This window comes from Oncorhynchus masou, chromosome 13 (assembly GCF_036934945.1).
Source record: "Oncorhynchus masou masou isolate Uvic2021 chromosome 13, UVic_Omas_1.1, whole genome shotgun sequence".
NCBI lineage: Eukaryota > Metazoa > Chordata > Actinopteri > Salmoniformes > Salmonidae > Oncorhynchus > Oncorhynchus masou.
The window spans coordinates 28,087,527-28,107,717 of record NC_088224.1 but is presented as its reverse complement, the minus strand read 5'-3'; the positions used below and the strand labels follow the sequence as shown (position 1 = coordinate 28,107,717).

The 20,191-nt window shown below is 41.0% G+C and overlaps 1 protein-coding gene across 1 annotated transcript in view; it reads right to left on the bottom strand.

The window, feature by feature from the left end:
- Window positions 1-19,088, bottom strand: part of LOC135552050 (forkhead box protein O6-like) — a 50,995-nt gene extending 31,907 nt beyond the window's left edge. The window contains exon 1 of the mRNA XM_064983423.1: window positions 18,373-19,088. Coding sequence (XP_064839495.1) covers window positions 18,373-18,891 — 519 coding nt within the window. The 5' untranslated portion in view covers window positions 18,892-19,088. The remainder of the gene's footprint in view (window positions 1-18,372) is intronic.
- Window positions 19,089-20,191: the final 1,103 nt, after the last annotated feature.

Below are 20,191 nucleotides of genomic sequence, written 5' to 3'. Positions count from 1 at the left end.
ATATCAATGAATTGTTATTAATGTTAATCTGTTCAGCCAAACAAAAAACTATTAAATGATACATGAGAAATTGCGCCTTGAATTACTTATTTTGCCTTAATTTGTGTTGGATTCAACCATCATCCTAAATTAAAATAAGGTATATTCATATGTTAAATACTGTCCTTAATAGCATACAGAGTCTATTTAATTGTGTAATAGCCATCTGTTTGTTGGTTTGTTTTAATAGGGTGGTGAGTCGTGACTAGGTACTATTAGATATTTGGCAGTCTTCATCCCGTCTAGTACGTATGCTAACATGCTAACATGGGTCTTTCATTCTGATCTGCAGTGATCAGCTAAATGAGTCTGATGTACCAACTGCATACAGTAGCTCAGGCTAAACCTAGAGGAGAGCTGTGTCCTGTCCTCACCTGTCATCATGTTAGCATCGCATTACATTTTCAAGTATGTACTGCATGTACTTGGCTGTAATACTTCCTGTTCTTGGCTGTACATGACTTTTTTTAAATTGTCAATACATTCAACAAATTGAATCATGGTGACGTCGACTGGGGTCAAACACGTTTCTCTATTTAACACAAGCACATCATTTATTTAAACAATTCCAATCATTGAGGTTTTCTTTCTCCCATCACTGCTAATCAAAGTGGCATTACAACCCTGGAATGAATCGGCAAGAGGATAAACAGTAGGCTTTGACAACGAGAGAGTATCCTGGTTGATGCAGAACATCACTTGAACACGAGGCTACTTCATTGAGAATAATTAACATGAACAGTGACTAATAATGGCGTAAAAGAGTTAAGTGTTCTGGTAATGTGTCCCGTTTTTCTTCTCGACAATCTCGCCATTATTTTGCTCTCACAACGTCGTACTTGTCAGCGACATTAATTCATTTTGTCATCAGGGTACCATTTAGCGATGAAACATGTCAACAAACAACAGTCATCAAAGCATTGGATGAATTGCCTTGTGATTCCTCTATCCTGACCACAGTATCTGCTTATAGAGACCCTGTTCAGACAACCTAGATGTACAACCCAACAGATGTTCTAAAAGGATGCAGGTAAAGAGCAGCTAGAGAACAGGAAGAACGGGCTCCCTACGTGAACAGGGTCAGAGAGGTCAAACAGCTCCTTGGGCAGTTAAGTGGTTAGTACGGTACGGTGGCCCCAGGTCAGAAGTTTAATAGCCAGAAGGTACTGTAGTAGCTAGAGAGAATGCCTCTGGGTAGTCCAACTGCAACATCCAGGAGAGCTGAGCCATCCAACTTCCCTCTAGCTAGCAGAATTAACCACCCACATACAATCGCACGCACACACACAGACACACATACAAGCGCACGCACGCACACACAGACACACATACAAGCGCGCACATGCACACACAGACACACACATACACAGTGCTGCTGTCCTCTACTGCTTACTTCCCGTCAGTCTTAGTTAGCCAGGGCCTCCGAAGGGAGAAAGCCCTTATGAAGATCTGATTAAAAATGTAAGTACTTCTAAGCACATGCCTCAGCCTCCCAGTCGATATGCTCTAATACCCGCAGGCTCTCTACTGCACCAGAAATAGGTTGTTCACCTGCTACCACTAAGATTAGTCTAATCTCAAATACCTGAATCTGCTCTGCTGAGAGAGGAGATACAGTGGATCGAGATGCATGGAGGAAGTCGTTTGTATGTGCAGATGGGAATACACACTTACATGCATTCACAGAAACACATGAGCAAGTCCTGAAACCATTGAAACACACCACAGTGTAAAACACTTAGCAAAACACAGACAGTAATAGAAATGCAGGAGTTCTCTAGTTGTCCATGATGCAGATTTGACTGGCCTACAATTCCCACCAACCCAAATCAGCCATACAGTTGTCCATGATGCAGGTTTGACTGGCCTACAATTCCCACCAACCCAAATCAGCCATACAGTTGTCCATGATGCAGGTTTGACTGGCCTACAATTCCCACCAACCCAAATCAGCCATATAGTTGTCCATGATGCAGGTTTGACTGGCCTACAATTTCCACCAACCCAAATCAGCCATACAAGATACTGGAACAACTGAAGAGTTTGATTCAAAAACACTATATATCCTTTTCAGAAATATTGTTAAATTAGCTTTTATTGTTTTAATAAATTCTGAACGAGATTGGTGTGTTTTTTCACTATCTAATCCTGGCATTGGGTTGTCCTGTTTGGCTCAGTTGGTAGAGGATGACGCTTGTGGGTTCAATTCCACGGTGGACCAGTATGCAAAAAGTATGAAAATGTATGGACTACTGTAAGTCGCTCTGGATAAGAGTGAATGATGACTAAATTACTCAAATGTAAAGATGTTCAATGACACACATATTTGTTTAATATCTATCACTTGGTTTCATTTCAGAGAGACAAATAATCATATTTTTTACGAAATGCTCCGCCTCAGTCTCAGAGAAATAAGTAGTACTGCTAGGTTTTGTATTGGACACGATGGGAGACAGAGAGCTGGATTCAAGCGCAGGGTGCAGCAGCTGTTAATTTGTAAAGGACCACAGGAGGAGTCAGGTAGCTGGGTCCAGGGGCAGGCAGAAGGTCATACACAGGAGGAGGCAGGTAGCTGGGTCCAGGGGCAGGCAGAAGGTCATACACAGGAGGAGTCAGGTAGCTGGGTCCAGGGGCAGGCAGAAGGTCATACACAGGAGGAGTCAGGTAGCTGGGTCCAGGGGCAGGCAGAAGGTCATACACAGGGGGTCCAAAAGGCAACAGTACAGGCAGGGAAACGGCTAGTAACATTGTCCGGGAGATCAGGCAATAGGTTGATAACAGGAAATCAGAGGCTAAAGTACAGGCAGGGAATAGGCAAAAGGCGTCGTAAGTGAGGCAGCCAAAACTATCATACACAGGACGATTAATTACGGTGAAACCCAGCGCTTCGAATAGAAGTGTGTCACAAAACAAACAATACCTCACAATGATGGGGTGCAAAGAACTGAACTAAATAGTATGTGATAATGACATACAGGTGTGTGAACAGGTGATCAGAATTCGGGTGACTGGGATCTGGAAAGTGAGCTGCGTTCAGGGGATCTATGTGTTTGAGAGTGTGAGCTGGAAAGTGCGCTGGAAAGTGAGCTGCGTTCAGGGGGTCTACATGTTTGAGAGTGTGAGCTGGAAAGTGGGCTGGAAAGTGAGCTGCGTTCAGGGGGTCTACGTGTTTGAGAGTGTGAGCTGGAAAGTGGGCTGGAAAGTGAGCTGCGTTCAGGGGGTCTACGTGTTTGAGAGTGTGAGCTGGAAAGTGGGCTGGAAAGTGAGCTGCGTTCAGGGGGTCTACGTGTTTGAGAGTGTGAGCTGGAAAGTGGGTTGGAAAGTGAGCTGCGTTCAGGGGGTCTACGTGTTTGAGAGTGTGAGCTGGAAAGTGAGCTGCGTTCAGGGGATCTACGTGTTTGAGAGTGTGAGCTGGAAAGTGGGCTGGAAAGTGAGCTGCGTTCAGGGGATCTATGTGTTTGAGAGTGTGAGCTGGAAAGTGGGCTGGAAAGTGAGCTGCGTTCAGGGGGTCTACGTGTTTGAGAGTGTGAGCTGGAAAGTGGGCTGGAAAGTGAGCTGCGTTCAGGGGGTCTACGTGTTTGAGAGTGGGAGTTGGAAGCAGACGTTACAGGTTTTATACAGTCAAATGTAACAAATAGCTACATACTTAAATATGCACTATGCAGAAATCGCTCCACCATTTCCAGGTTGCAAAAATTACAGTAGTTCACCTAATTTCAGTTTATGTGACAAAACAAGCAAGTGCAGTGCCTTGCGAAAATATTTGGCCCCCTTGAACTTTGCGACCTTCTGCCACATTTCAGGCCTCAAACATAAAGATATAAAACTGTATTTTTTTGTGAAGAATCAATAACAAGTGGGACACAATCATGAAGTGGAAGGACATTTATTGGATATTTCAAACTTTTTAACAAATCAAAAACTGTAAAATTGGGCGTGCAAAATTATTCAGCCCCTTTACTTTCAGTGCAGCAAACTCTCTCCAGAAGTTCAGTGAGGATCTCTGAATGATCCAATGTTGACCTAAATGACTAATGATGATAAATACAATCCACCTGTGTGTAATCAAGTCTCGGTATAAATGTACCTGCACTGTGATAGTCTCAGAGGTCCGTTAAAAGCGCAGAGAGAATCATGAAGAACAAGGAAACACCAGGCAGGTCCGAGATACTGTTGTGAAGAAGTTTAAAGCCGGATTTGGATACAAAAAGATTTCCCAAGCTTTAAACATCCCAAGGAGCACTGTGTGCAAGTGATAATATTGAAATGGAAGGAGTATCAGACCACTGCAAATCTACCAAGACCTGGCCGTCCCTCTAAACTTTCAGCTCATACAAGGAGAAGACTGATCAGAGATGCAGCCAAGAGGCCCATGATCACTCTGGGTGAAATGCAGAGATCTACAGCTGAGGTGGGAGACTCTGTCCAAAGGACAACAATCAGTCGTATATTGCACAAATCTGGCCTTTATGGAAGAGTGGCAAGAAGAAAGCCATTTCTTAAAGATGATCCATAAAAAGTGTTGTTTAAAGTTTGCCACAAGCCACCTGGGAGACCAAACATGTGGAAGAAGGTGCTCTGGTCAGATGAAACCAAAATTGAACTTTTTGGCAACAATGCAAAACGTTATGTTTGGCATAAAAGCAACACAGCTCATCACCCTGAACACACCATACCCACTGTCAACCATGGTGGTGGCAGCATCATGGTTTGGGCCTGCTTTTCTTCAGCAGGGACAGGGAAGATGGTTAAAATTGATGGGAAGATGGATGGAGCCAAATACAGGACCATTCTGGAAGAAAACCTGATGGAGTCTGCAAAAGACCTGAGACTGGGACGGAGATTTGTCTTCCAACAAGACAATGATCCAAAACATAAAGCAAAATCTACGATGGAATGGTTCAAAAATAAACATATCCAGGTGTTAGAATGGCCAAGTCAAAGTCCAGACCTGAATCCAATCGAGAATCTGTGGAAAAAACTGAAAACTGCTGTTCACAAATGCTCTCCATCCAACCTCACTGAGCTCGAGCTGTTTTGCAAGGAGGAATGGGAAAAAATTTCTGTCTCTCGATGTGCAAAACTGATAGAGACATACCCCAAGCGACTTACAGCTGTAATCGCAGCAAAAGGTGGCGCTACAAAGTATTAACTTAAGGGGGCTGAATAATTTTGCACGCCCAATTTTTCAGTTTATGATTTGTTAAAAAAGTTTGAAATATCCAATAAATGTCGTTCCACTTAATGATTGTGCCCCACTTGTTGTTGATTCTTCACAAAAAAAACAGTTTTATATCTTTATGTTTGAAGCCTGAAATGTGGCAAAAGGTCGCAAAGTTCAAGGGGGCCGAATACTTTCGCAAGGCACTGTATAGTGTAGAGAATCAATGTACCATCTAAACCGATGTTCCATCAGCTGTTTGAAGCTGGTGTACAAAACCGAAAATAAAAGATGCAAAAACAAAACTTAATAACTGGAAGTATAGATAGCGCACATAAAACTGATATATCACATCTTAGATATGCTTCAATAAGAATTACAGATCTATAACACATACTTCTATGTGAATTTGGTTGGGTCGCCCCAAAAAGTTACATATTGCAGCTTTAATAAAGAAGTAAGTACAGTAAGTAATATGAGATCTGTATGTAAAACATTTACAATTGACATTTTAATAATTTAGCAGATGTTCTTATCCAGAGCAACTTATAGTTAGTTAGTGCATTCATCTTAAGATAGCTAGGTGAGTCAACCACATATCACAGTCAAATATACAGTATACTAACATTCAATTCCAGCTAAACAATGGATATAAAGCATTTCGCAACAACAACAAAAAAATCACACACATCTAAAAATCTATTAATTAGAAATCTGAGAACATTAATATTATACACACATGAAGGTACACATAAGCAATCATTTCTGATGGAGAAAAAAATGTGACTCGTTTCAGGAAATGAGGCGTATGTCTCAGGTCACTACTTTACAGGAGAGCCATTTGAATGTAAACCCGTTTTTAATCAAAATGTGTTTTTGGGCAGAAATGCCTTCTGGAACATGTGAACTTTTAAATGTATCGCGTAGTAGAAAAGCATAAGTGTTGCTCTCCACTTTCTGGAGGACTGAGTTTTGAAATCAGTGGAGTTAGAGTATGATAGCTAAGGAGATGGCAAAAACACCATGGCATCTGTGACAGGGAGAAGGGTCCACCAATGATGTATACGGGTTAAATAGTCTAGCTAGCTACATTTTCAAATGTTACACATTTCTAGTTGACAGAATGTAATTTCCCTTTCAAGTTATAGTGTACAGTTAGCTCGCTAGTTAACGTTAGCTGGCTGGCTGGCTAGCTAGCTAACATTACGTGTATGATCTTATTATAAATATCTCAGAGGCATTTGCTTTGCTAGTTATAACCTAATGTTAGCTAGCTAACAATGAACCTGGTTGGTTAGCTACCTGCAGATTCATGCAGTGTAGTAACTTCATGAGTTGGGATTATGGTTCATTGTTTACCTCGATACATGTATTAACAAAAGACTCCACTATAAACAAAATACTCCACTATAAACTCTTCAACTGTAGTTCTATAAGACACTGGAAAAACTTTCCCCTGAGAGAACACCACGTTGAGGCAGGCTGTGTGTGTGCTGCATGGACCCAGCACATTTTATCACACACAGTCACAAATTCCAAGATCGGCCCACCCTGCCTGAGTGTGTGTGTGTAGTGTGTGTGTGTGTGTGGTGTGTGTGTGTGTAGTGTGTGTGTGTGTGTAGTGTGTGTGTGTAGTGTGTGTGTGTGTGTGTGGTGTGTGTGTGTGTGTGTAGTGTGTGTGTGTGTGTAGTGTGTGTGTAGTGTGTGTGTGTGTAGTGTGTGTGTGTCTGGACTCGATTTTCACAGTGGAATTTCCGTTCTATGGTTCCATGGCTTGCTCAACATCCTCTTTATGGCACCCAGCATCTTATTCTATCTGGTTTGAGTGTGACCACTGAGATCGTTGATTGCACCAACATGTTCTATACAGATGATTCACTGTAAAGCAGTGATTCTGAGCTGGAGTATTTTTTCAATTAAAAAAACTCCAGTCTGAGGTGAAACCACTAAACTAATCATTTAATCTCTGAACTACACAGAACAAAAATGTAAACCCAACATGTGAAGTGTTGTTCCAATGTTTTATGAGCTGAAATAAAAGATCCCAGAAATGTTTCATATGCACAAAAAGCTTATTTCTCTCACATTGGTTTACATTCCTGTTATTGAGCATTTCTTCATTGTTGAGATAATCCATCCAACTGACAGGGGTGGCATATCAAGAAGCTGATTGAACAGAATGGTCCATTACACAGGTGCATCTTATGCTGGGGAAAATAAAAGGCCACTCTAAAATGAGCAGTTTTGTCACACAACACAATACCACAGATGTCTCAGGTTTTGAAGGAGCGTGCAATTGGCATTCTGACTGCAGGAATGTCCACCAGAGCTGTTGGCAGATAATTTAATGTTAATTTCTCTACCATGAGCTGCCTCCAATGTCGTTTTAGAGAATTTGGCAGTAAGTCCCACTGGCCTCACAACTGCAGACCACATGTAACCACGCCAGCCCAGGACCTCCACATCCTGCTTCTTCACCTGCTGGATCGTCTGAGACCAGACACCCAGACATCTGATGAAACTGAGGAATATTTCTGTCTGTAATAATGCTCTTTTGTGGCCCACTCATGGCTACGCCCCCGCTCCATAGATTCGGGCCTAATGAATTTATTTAAATTGACTGATTTCCTTATATGAACTGTAATTCAGTAAAACTGTTGAACTGGTTGCATGTTGCTTTTTTATTTTTCTTCAGTATTTTTTTCTCAATAAGACTATTGGTTGATTTTGTGGTCTCAAACCAGTCAGTTTCTTACCATTATTCATCACGAATATGGGCAAAATTGAATTATTGACAATGAAAAGGTTTGGAATGATGTTCCCTTGATTAAACCCCTTACTGTTCTTCTCCCTCTATCCAACTCCTGTGTCCTGAAGCTTTTATAGTAGATCAACTCTTAATCAACATAGGGGACAAAGGGATCATCTGGATCAAATCCTGTACTGTCTACAACTAGTGGCAATCCACACACACACAGACAAGCATGCACTTACACACACACACACACACACACAACCCCCCTTTCTTTCCGTTGTTCCAACACTTTGCCTCTTCCCTTCTCTTTTTTTCCCTTCTCATAAATAAATACTCCAGTCTGAAGTGAAACAACTAAACAACTAAAACCAGGTAGAAAGGGATTAAATCCTTTAAGAAAAAATATAAAGCTACTAGCGGTGCTATTTAGTGAATTTGGTTAATTGACTACAACTCTGCCGTCAACACCATAGTACCCTCCAAGCTTATCACTAAGTTCAAGGGGGCCGAATACTTTCGCAAGGCACTGTACTGTATTCTAGTCAATGCCATCCTATTCAACTACGGTGGCTTGCGAAAGTATTCAACCTCCTTGGTATTTTTCCTATTTTGTAGCCTTACAACCTGGAATTAAAATTGATTATTGTATGCTTTGTATCTTTTGATTTACATAACATGCCTAACACTTTGAAAATGCAAATATTTTTTATATTTTTATATTTTCACAATATTTCTACTGTGAAACAAACAAGAAATAAGACCCCCAAAACAACAGAAAACATGAGCGTACATAAGTATTCACCTCGCCCCCCACCTCCCCACCTTTTGCAGCAATTATAGCTGCAAGTATCTTGAAGTATGTCTGTGTAAGCTTGGCACATTCAGCCACTGGGATTTTTGCCCATTCTTCAAGACAAAACTGCTCCATTTCCTTCAAGTTGGATGTGTTCTGCTGGTGTACAGCAATCTTTAAGTCATACCACAGATTCTCAATTGGATTGAGGTCTGGGCTTAGACTAAGCCATTCCAAGATATTTAAATGTGTCCCCTTAAACCACTTGAGTGTTGCTTTAGCAGTATGCTTAGGATCATTGTCCTGCTGGAAGGTGAACCTCCGTCCCAGTCTGAAATCTCTGGAAGACTGAAACAGGTTTCCCTCAAGAATATCCCTGTATTTAGCACCATCCATCATTCCTTCAATTCTGACCAGTTTCCCAGTCCCTGCCGTTGAAAAACATGGGAATTGTGTTCTCAGGGTGATGAGAGGTGTTGAATTTCTGCCAGAGATAGCATTTTCCTTGATGGCCAAAAAGCTCAATTTTAGTCTCATCTGACCAGAGCACCTTCTTCCATTTTGGGGGGGGGGGGGGTCTCCCACATGCCTTTTGGTGAACACCAAACGTGTTTGCTTATTTTTTCTTGAAGAAATTGCTTTTTTCTGACCACTCTTCCGTGAAGCCCAACTCTTCTGTAAAGCCCAGCTTAAAGTGGTCCTATGGACAGATACTCCAATCTCCGCTATGGAGCTTTGCAGCTCCTTCAGGGTTATCTTTGGTCTCTTTGTTGCCTCTCTGATTAATGCCCTCCTTGCCTGGTCCATGAGTTTTGGTGGGTGGCCCTTTCTTGGCAGGTTTGTTGTGGTGTCATATTCTTTCCATTTTTTAATAATGGATTTAATGGTGCTCAGTGGGATGTTCAAAGTTTAGGATATTTTTTTATAACCCAACCCTGATCTGTACTTCTCCACGACTTTGTTCCTGACCTGTTTGGAGAGATCCTTGGTCTTCATGGTGTCGCTTGCTTGGTGGTTCCCCTTGCTTAGTGGCGTTGCAGACTCTGGGGCCTTTAAGAACAGGTGTATATATACTAAGATCATGTGATAGATCATGTGACACTTAGATTGCACACAGGTGGACTTTATTTAACTAATTATGTGACTTCTAAAGGTAATTGGTTTCACCATATCCTTAGGGCATTCATAGCAAAGGGGGTGAATACATATGCACACACCACTTTTCAGTTTTACATTTTTTAGAAGTCTTTTGAAACAAGTTATTTTTTTTTCATTTCACTTCACAAATTTGGACTATTTTGTGTATGTCCATTACATGAAATCCAAATAAAAAATCAATTTAAATTACAGGATGTAATGCAACAAAATAGGAAAAACGCCAAGAGGGATGAATACCTTTGCAAGGCACTGTATTGCTGTACATATTCTATTCTATCCACATTTTCTTCACATATACATGTATGACATATTCTATCCACATACAGTCCATAATGTATATACATCCCGTCACATATATATATATATATATATATATATATATATATATATATATATATATATATATATATATATATATATATATATATATATATATATATATATATATATATTATATACTTATACATTGCTCATCCTCACTTTTCTCTATTTCTTAATTTCATTATTATGCTTTAGATTTGTGTGTATTGTTGTGTGTTGTTAAATATTACTGCACAGTTGGAGCTAGGAACACAAGCATTTCACTACCGTCGCAATAACATCTGTTAAATGTGTGTATCCAACCAATAACATCTGTTAAATGTGTGTATCCAACCAATAACATCTGTTAAATGTGTGTATCCAACCAATAACATCTGTTAAATGTGTGTATGTAACCAATAACATCTGTTAAATGTGTGTATGTAACCAATAACATCTGTTAAATGTGTGTATGTAACCAATAACATATGTTAAATATGTGTATGTAACCAATAACATATGTTAAATATGTGTATGTAACCAATAACATATGTTAAATATGTGTATGTAACCAATAACATCTGTTAAATATGTGTATGTAACCAATAACATATGTTAAATATGTGTATGTAACCAATAACATATGTTAAATATGTGTATGTTACCAATAACATATGTTAAATATGTGTATGTAACCAATAACATATGTTAAATATGTGTATGTTACCAATAACATATGTTAAATATGTGTATGTAACCAATAACATGTTAAATATGTGTATGTAACCAATAACATATGTTAAATATGTGTATGTAACCAATAACATATGTTAAATATGTGTATGTTACCAATAACATATGTTAAATATGTGTATGTAACCAATAACATATGTCAAATATGTGTATGTAACCAATAACATATGTTAAATATGTGTATGTAACCAATAACATATGTTAAATATGTGTATGTTACCAATAACATATGTTAAATATGTGTATGTAACCAATAACATATGTTAAATATGTGTATGTAACCAATAACATCTGTTAAATATGTGTATGTAACCAATAACATATGTTAAATATGTGTATGTAACCAATAACATATGTTAAATATGTGTATGTTACCAATAACATATGTTAAATATGTGTATGTAACCAATAACATATGTTAAATATGTGTATGTTACCAATAACATATGTTAAATATGTGTATGTAACCAATAACATGTTAAATATGTGTATGTAACCAATAACATATGTTAAATATGTGTATGTAACCAATAACATATGTTAAATATGTGTATGTTACCAATAACATATGTTAAATATGTGTATGTAACCAATAACATATGTCAAATATGTGTATGTAACCAATAACATATGTTAAATATGTGTATGTAACCAATAACATATGTTAAATATGTGTATGTTACCAATAACATATGTTAAATATGTGTATGTAACCAATAACATATGTTAAATATGTGTATGTAACCAATAACATCTGTTAAATATGTGTATGTAACCAATAACATATGTTAAATATGTGTATGTAACCAATAACATATGTTAAATATGTGTATGTTACCAATAACATATGTTAAATATGTGTATGTAACCAATAACATATGTTAAATATGTGTATGTTACCAATAACATATGTTAAATATGTGTATGTAACCAATAACATATGTTAAATATGTGTATGTAACCAATAACATATGTTAAATATGTGTATGTAACCAATAACATATGTTAAATATGTGTATGTTACCAATAACATATGTTAAATATGTGTATGTAACCAATAACATATGTTAAATATGTGTATGTAACCAATAACATATGTTAAATATGTGTATACCTTCCAACACTTGTCTTCCTTCCTCTTTTTCTTCTCCATCCATTTCCCTCCATTCAAAATACTTATGAGGTGATGCTTTACTACAGGATGGATCTCTAGAGTCCCGTTCTCAGACAAGAACCCCCCACTCCTCCTTCCTCCATCCCTCCATTCATCCCTCTGTCCCCCGTGGTGGACTCGGTGCCAAGCCCGCCAACTCGAGAGCTCTCTCTCCTTCTGCTGTGTCTGTGATAATAACAATAACATGGAAGTGATGCATATAGCTTTCTGTTGAACCCACGCCAACCAGCCTGGCTGGCACAGCACAGGGAACCTCTCTAAGGCATCATTCACACTACAAGGCCTGCTCAACCCCTTAGATCCACACTACAGGGCCTGCTCAACCCATTAGATCCACACTACAAGGCCTGCTCAACCCATTAAATCCACACTACTCGGTTAGGCCCTATTGTGTGAATCAGGCTTAAGCCTGTACCGTAGGTTTCACCATCTCCCAAGCTAGCTACCCACTGGGCACAGACAACAATTCATTGAAATGACGTGGAAACAACGTTGATTCAACCAGTGTGTGCCCAGTGGGTAACACCCAATACTCTGCCTCTCTTTTCAAAGCAAAAAATGTATATGTATTTTGCATGATGAAAATACATATCCGTATTATTATTTGTGTTATGGGGGTGTGAGAGTTATATAAGCTATAAAAAATATATGATCAGAAATTTTAAAATGTATGTCATGTTTAAATATGATATAGAAGGCCATGTTACTTTTCCGTATGGGTTCTTCTCCATTCTGCTCTGCTAGGGGCTGGTTTAAGGTTGATTTAAGATGAAATTGTCAACCCTGTTACGGTCAATCTTGTTACATTATTTGGTACTTAATAGGCACGTACTATAGTCTTTCATTTTATTTAACCTCTCAACTTTTTTTTACTAAAGTTGATCATATGCTCTTTATGACATAGAGTACAAATTTGGTGAAATCAAATTTTTGGGGGGACCAAGTTACACTTCTCAAAAGGCACCGAAATAGCGGAACGACCCATTTCACAACCGTTATTACAGACTGTTTTTAATAACCAGCAGCTACCACTGTATCTGATTTGATCATCCCCCCCATCCATCTACGTTTCTTCTCTTATTCATCTCATCAACAACTTAGTGATGTGGATGATAATGTTCAATGTACAGTGTGTGTGCGTGTGTGTGTGTGTGTGTGTGTGTGTGTGTGTGTGTGTGTGTGTGTGTGTGTGTGTGTGTGTGTGTGTGTGTGTGTGTGTGTGTGTGTGTGTGTGTGTGTGTGTGTGTGTGTGTGTGTGTGTGTGTGTGTGTGTGTGTCTGTTTTCACATCTGAGTGTGTGTTTGTTTCTGTGTGAGTGTGTTTTTATGTGCTTAAAACCCATTGCCCGTATTAAACCCATTGCCAACTGTTACAGCCCGTCATGTGCATGCCTGTTTTTAACACTGTTATTAAGATTGAATCAAGTTGTTTTTGCCCTCCCAGCCTATCAGATCACTGCCAAACCAGCCAATCAAAGCCCTTGTTACACACAAAGCCCTGCGGAGGAATCTGAGCTGGCATACAGCTATGCATCCCTGGGCAGCACACACACGCACACATACACACACAGACTCACAGGGCCTGGAGAATTAAGCCTATTTTAAATCCTATTTAAAACCTAACCCTAACAATTGGAGTACTCCTATCCACTGAACTTACTTACACCTAAATTAAATGGTGATTTCATTTATATTAATTATTTCTCTTAATACCGCTGTCTTTCTCAGAATGTTATGATTGTCGTATATTGAATGAGAGAGATGCCAGGGAAGGTGGGATGAGAAAACGTGCGTGTCTGTGTGTGTGTGTGTAACGGCGCCGGAGGGGATGGCTGCCGATTTATGGTCTCTTAACCAACCATGCTATTTTTTTTGCCATTGTTAGTAACTTACTTTGTACATCAAATCAAATATTGCTGCTACCGTCTTTTATCACTGAAAAGAGCTTCTGGACATTAGAACAGCGATTACTCACCTTGAACTGGACTAATCATTTTTCTTTGATGAGTCGAACAAGAGGGATTTACTTCAGACACCCGACGATGACATCATCCCCGTCATTCGCAGGAGAAAAGACTGAGTTATCGCATGAAGGAGATCAGGGTACCTTGTAAGGATCCGGAGATGAGTGGCAAATCTGCCTTTGCCATCGGTACTATTGGCCAACGTACAATCGCAGGATAATAAAGTGGATGAACTACAAGCACCTATGTCCCACCAACGGGACATTAAAAACTGTAATATCTTATGTTTCACCGAGTCGTTGCTGAACGATGACATGATTAACAGACAGCTGGCAGGTTGCACACTGTATCGGCAGGATAGAACAGCAGCCTCTGGTAAGACAAGGGGTGGCGGTCTATGTATATTTGAAAAAGAACAGCTGGTGCACGATATCTAAGGAAGTCTTGAGGTTTTGCTAGCCTGAGGTAGAGGATCTCATGATAAGCTGTAGACCACACTATCGACCAAGAGAGTTTTCATCTATATTCTTCGTAGCTGTCTATTTACCACCACAAACCGATGGTGGCACAAAGAACGCACTCAAAGAGATGTTTAAGGCCATAACCAAACAGGAAAAAGCTCATCCAGAGGCGGCGCTCCTGGTGGCCGGAGACTTTAATGCAGGGAACTTAAATCCATTTTACCTCATTTCTAACAGCATGTTAAATGTGCAAGCAGAGTGAACTCTAGACCACCTTTACTCCACATACACGCATACAAAGTTCTCCCTCGCCCTTCATTTGGTAAATCTGACCATAATTCTATCCTACTGATTCCTGCTTACAAGCAATAACTAAAGCAGGAAGCACAAGTAACTTGATCAATAAAAAAGTGGTCAGATGAAGCAGATGCTAAACTACAGGACGGTTTTGCTAGCACAGACTGGAATTTGTTCCGGGATTCTTCAGATGGCATTGAGGAGGACACCACATCAGTCACTGGCTTCATCAATAAGTGCATTGATGACGTCATCCCCACAGTGACTGTACGTACATACCCCAACCAGAAACCATGGATTACAGGCAACATCCGCACTGAGCTAAAGGGTAGAGGTGCCGCTTTCAAGGAGCGGGACTCTAACCTGGAAGCTTATAAAAAATCTTGTTTTTCCGTCCGATGAACCATCAAACAGGCAAAGCGTCAATACAGGACTATGATTGAATCGTACTACACCGGCTCCGACGCTCTTTGGATGTGGCAGGGCTTGCAAACTATTACAGACTGCAAAGTGAAACACAGCCGAGAGCTGCCCAGTGACACAAACCTGCCAGACGAGCTAAATTACTTCTATGCTTGCTTCGAGGCAAGTAACACTGAAACGTGCATGAGAGCATCAGCTGTTCCGGGCGACTGTGTGATCAGGCTCCCCGTAGCCGATGTAAGACCTTTAAACAGGTCAACATTCACAAGGCCGCAGGGCCAGATGGATTAGCAGGATGTGTACTCCGAGCATTTGCTGACCAACTGGCAAGTGTCTTCACTGACATTTTCAACCTCTCCCTGTCTGAGTCTGTAATACCAACGTGTTTCAAGCAGACCACCCTAGTCACTGTGCCCAAGAACACTAAGAACTCATGTCTGTAGCCATGAAGTGCTTTGAAAGGCTGGTCATGGCTCACATCAACACCATCATCCCAAAAACCCTAGACCCACTCCAATTTGGATACCACTCCAACAGATGATGCAATCTCTATTGCACTCCACACTGCCATTTCCCATCTGGACAAAAGCAACACCTATGTGAGAATGCTATTCATTGACTACAGCTCAGTGTTTGACTCCATAGTGCCCTCAAATCTCATCACTAAACTAATGACCCTGGAACTAAACACCTTCTTCTGCAACTGGATTCTGGACTTCTTTTTGGGCCGCCCCCCAGGTGGTATGGGTAGGTAACAGGACAACAACATCTCCCTCAACGTGATCAAGACAAAGGTGATGATTGTGGACTACAGGAAAAGGTGGAACAAGCACGCCCCCATTCTCATCGACATGGCTGTAGTGGAGCAGGTTGAGAGTTTCAAGGTCCTTGGTTTCCAAATCACCAAGAAACTAACATGGTCCAGTCACAAAAAAGACAGTCGTGAAGAGAGCACGACAAAACCTATTGCTCCTCAGGAGACTGAAAAGTTTTGGCATGGGTCCTAAGATCCTCAATAGGTCTACAGCTGCACCATCGAGAGCATGGTGGTTGGTTGCATCACTGCCTGGTATGGCAACTGCTCAGACTCCGACCGCAAGGCACTACAAAGGGTAGTGGGTACGGCCAAGTACATCACTAGGGCCAAGTTTCCTTCCATCCAGAACCTCTATACTAGGGGGTGTCAGAAGAAGGCCCTAAAAATTGTCAAAGACTCCAGACACCCTAGTCATAGACTGTTCTCTCTGTTACCGCACGGTAAGCGGTACCGGAGCGTCAAGTCTAGGTCCAAGTGGCTTCTAAACAGCTTCTACCCCAAGGCAATAAGACTCCTGAATATCTAATCAAATGGCTACCCAGACTATTTGCATTGCCCCCCCCCCTACCCCTCTTTTACGCTGCTACCACTCTCTGTTTATTATCTAATCACTTTAATAACTCTACCTACATGTACATATGACCTCAATTACCTCGACCAAGCAGTGCCCCTAAGAATTGACTCTGTATCCGTACCCCCTGTATATAGCCTCGCTATTGTTATTTTACTGCTGCTCTTTAATTATTTGTTAGGGTTAGAATTAGGTTTAGGGTTAGTTTTAGGGTTAGGCTTTGGGTTAGTTTTAGGGTTAGGTTTTCAGGTTAATGTTAGGGTTAAGGTTGAGGTGGTAGGTAGCCTAGTGGTTAAAGCGCTAGGCCAGTAACCAAAAGGTTGTTGGGTTGAATCCCTGAGCTGACAAGCTAAAAATCTGTTGTTCTGAACAAGGTAGTTAACCCACAGTTCCCTGGTAGGCTGTCATTGTAAATAAGAATTTGTTATTAATTGTCTTGCCTAGTTAAATAAATAAAAAGGTTCGGGATTATGTAAAATAGGATTTTGAAAGGGACTGAATTGTGTGCCACAATGTCAGTTGTACAATACTGCGTGTGTGTTTGATTCCCAGAAAACCAGAACAAAGTGATAGTTAGGAAGAGGAGGCGTGTATTACACCAGGTGGTTGACTCAAAACAAACCCTAAAGAAAACCAAAGCTAAACTACATGACCTAAAGCCCTGATAAAATAGATGTGTGCAATCTGTGTAGAATTGATCGTTTTGATAATCCCTTATTGAGGGATTGATCAAATATTCAAATCTATATTAGGGCTTGGAGAGGTCGGAACTAGGCCTATATGACTTGAACAAATAGGCCTATCGAATAAATAATCCAGTCCACAATAATTTTGCCAATATAATCCCCACACAAAATGTGCGGTAAACTAAAGTAGATTACACAAACTCTCGTCTAGATTTTAATTTAAAGGATCATCTCTATTTTCCTATTTTGTGGAGTATTATCAAATTGCATAGCACTTGCGTAATTTTACCACGCGCGCAATGAATAGAAGTGGACGGGTATAGCTCTTGTTCGTTGAGGGTTAACAAAGACTAGCCAAGCGGAGTGGCTCGTGCGTGAACACAAGGAACAGAATTGACCCGGACACACTCCTGACTTTCTGTGCCCAGCGTGACTCGTTATTCCTCTCCTCTACATATGGCTTGGGAGCCAGAGATGAAACAACGTTGAGTTCGAACGGAACACGATGTAACGCAGTCGCTTCTACAGTCAGATAATCTCTTTATAATAAAATCATGAGGTGGACACGTCACAGTGAAGTGCGCAAACAGTATTTTCCACCATAGCACAAACAAAGCGTTTATGTTGGTACTGATTTGCTCTGCTTTGCTATTCATAGCCTATAGACTGTAAAATAGGATGAACCCAGTAACCCCTCTCCGCCTCCCTCAGTCCCATCTCACCGCCCCTTTCTACAAACTGACTGACTGGAGAGTAGCGGTGGAGAATGTGGGGAAATGCGAAAACCATACATCGTTAACCAGGAACAAGTCATTTGCTTTAACCATCAGTTGAGAGCTGTCCATTTTTATGGCTGAAGACTGAACAACCATGCGTGGTTAAGATGCACAACCCAAATTAAGTGATCAAGGTCTAAAATAGATTTTATGGAAAGACTGACATATAGGCTACCCCTTATCAACACACACCATCATCATATAGAGGCTAATTATTAGGGATTTCAAGTAGGCTGTTACTGTACCTTCCATCCAGCTGAACTATTGCTGTCGCCTTTATCCTTGAAATAAGGGACAAAGCGCACCATCCAATCGTAAACCTGCGATAGAGTGAGTCTCTTCTCAGGGGCACTCTCAATGGCACGCGTGATGAGGTCCGCGTACGACTGGTTTCCCCACGCGTTCCTCCGGGATGACTTGGCTTTGCGCAGCTGGCCGGCCACGTCGAGGGCAGCCCCAGACATGCATGTAGGAGCGCCGGCTGCGATGGGGACCGGGGCGCCGGCTGGATGTTTGAGCTCTGCGGGTGCGCCACCTCTTCCCTCGGCTGCTCCACCGCGGCATGCCGGCACGTTGTACTGAAGCTGCTCCAGTTTGACAGATGCCAGGGGCAGACCTCGATTTGCTTCATCCACTCCCCGAGGGAAATCCTCCGGACACGTCGGCAGCGGCCAAGTGCATGACCGCGGCCGGCTCTCCGGCTCGTATTCAGGATTGATTCCAACCTGATGCGCTTCCATGCCGTTATTCTCCATCATTAGCATCTATCCTCTTGGATTAACGCCGAAAAGGCAAGGTCACAAAGAAACAAAAAATCCACTATTATCCTCCAACTGCCTTTGGAATTGTTCAAATAGCCCAAATGTGTCTACTTGCCTACAAGCAACTGCTACTGACTGATAGAAAAATATGATAAACCAATATCAAAAAGCCAGGAGAGGCGTGGAGTAGGATCATTCTGGAAGAGCATGTATTCTCTATGCAGTATCAGAACAGACCATGAACAACATGCATCCGGCCGCCGGGTGCGCGCAGCACGATAAATAAACCAGGTCCAGGTGATGGTTAAAAATGCATTCTCAAACCCATGTCCAGATTCCGAGTCAGCAACACGGATTTTGTAAATTGTGATTAGCCTAATGTCCCTTTAAAAACCATTCGGCCGCAGCAACAGTTGATTCCCTTGACCAACCGTTGGACTGGCAGGGCTGGACGATATATTCGATAAAACCCCAGAATTAAAGCCACATTAATTTGACTTTCTTTCACGAAGTCTGCTCACGCTCACTGTTTCTTTCGTCTGGAATCTCCTCTCCGTCTCCTCTGCAGATTGGTGACCGGCTTTCACTCACACGCAAGCGCTCACCCGAAAACAACACACACACTCACAGCCGATAGTAACACACGGACTAACTGTGCGAGCTGCGCGCAATTACTCCGCTTAAAAATAAGCTTGCTCTATGAATCATTTACAACCCGCAGAATTCCAGACGAAAAAAGTATCGGCTCGTGGAGCATGCTATGTTTGTCTTCCTTCTCTCACGCGACGAAGACGCCCCGCCATAAGTGCATTACATGCAATTAACCTCCCTTATTTCGTTAGATTTGTTGATTATTACCCAACCCTATTCCTTCCACATTGGTACACCAGTGTGTATCCGTCAGTGAGGCTTGATTATCAAGCGACTAAACTGTAGCGTTGAATAAATGTGTGCTGCTTACACATAATTATATGAGACTTGGATCAACTCACTCCCTCTATTACAGGTTTAGCGAAAGGGAATATCCATTTTGTTCTGTATACAACATCGTTTCACATTGATATCCCATATAGAGAATATTTATTCACAGTTCATAAAAAACATTGAGAAATGTGATTGCATTGTTTCATTGATGTTTATTGCTTTGGGAATAAACAATAATGCTTAAATAAAAGAGCAGTTGACGTGGTGTGCTTTAGCCATCCGATTTGTGATGCTTTTCCATGTGCTGCATGTGATCGTCAGTCAGTGGTCAGATGTCTACCTGTTGATGAGACTGGGATAAGCATGACATATTCACCTC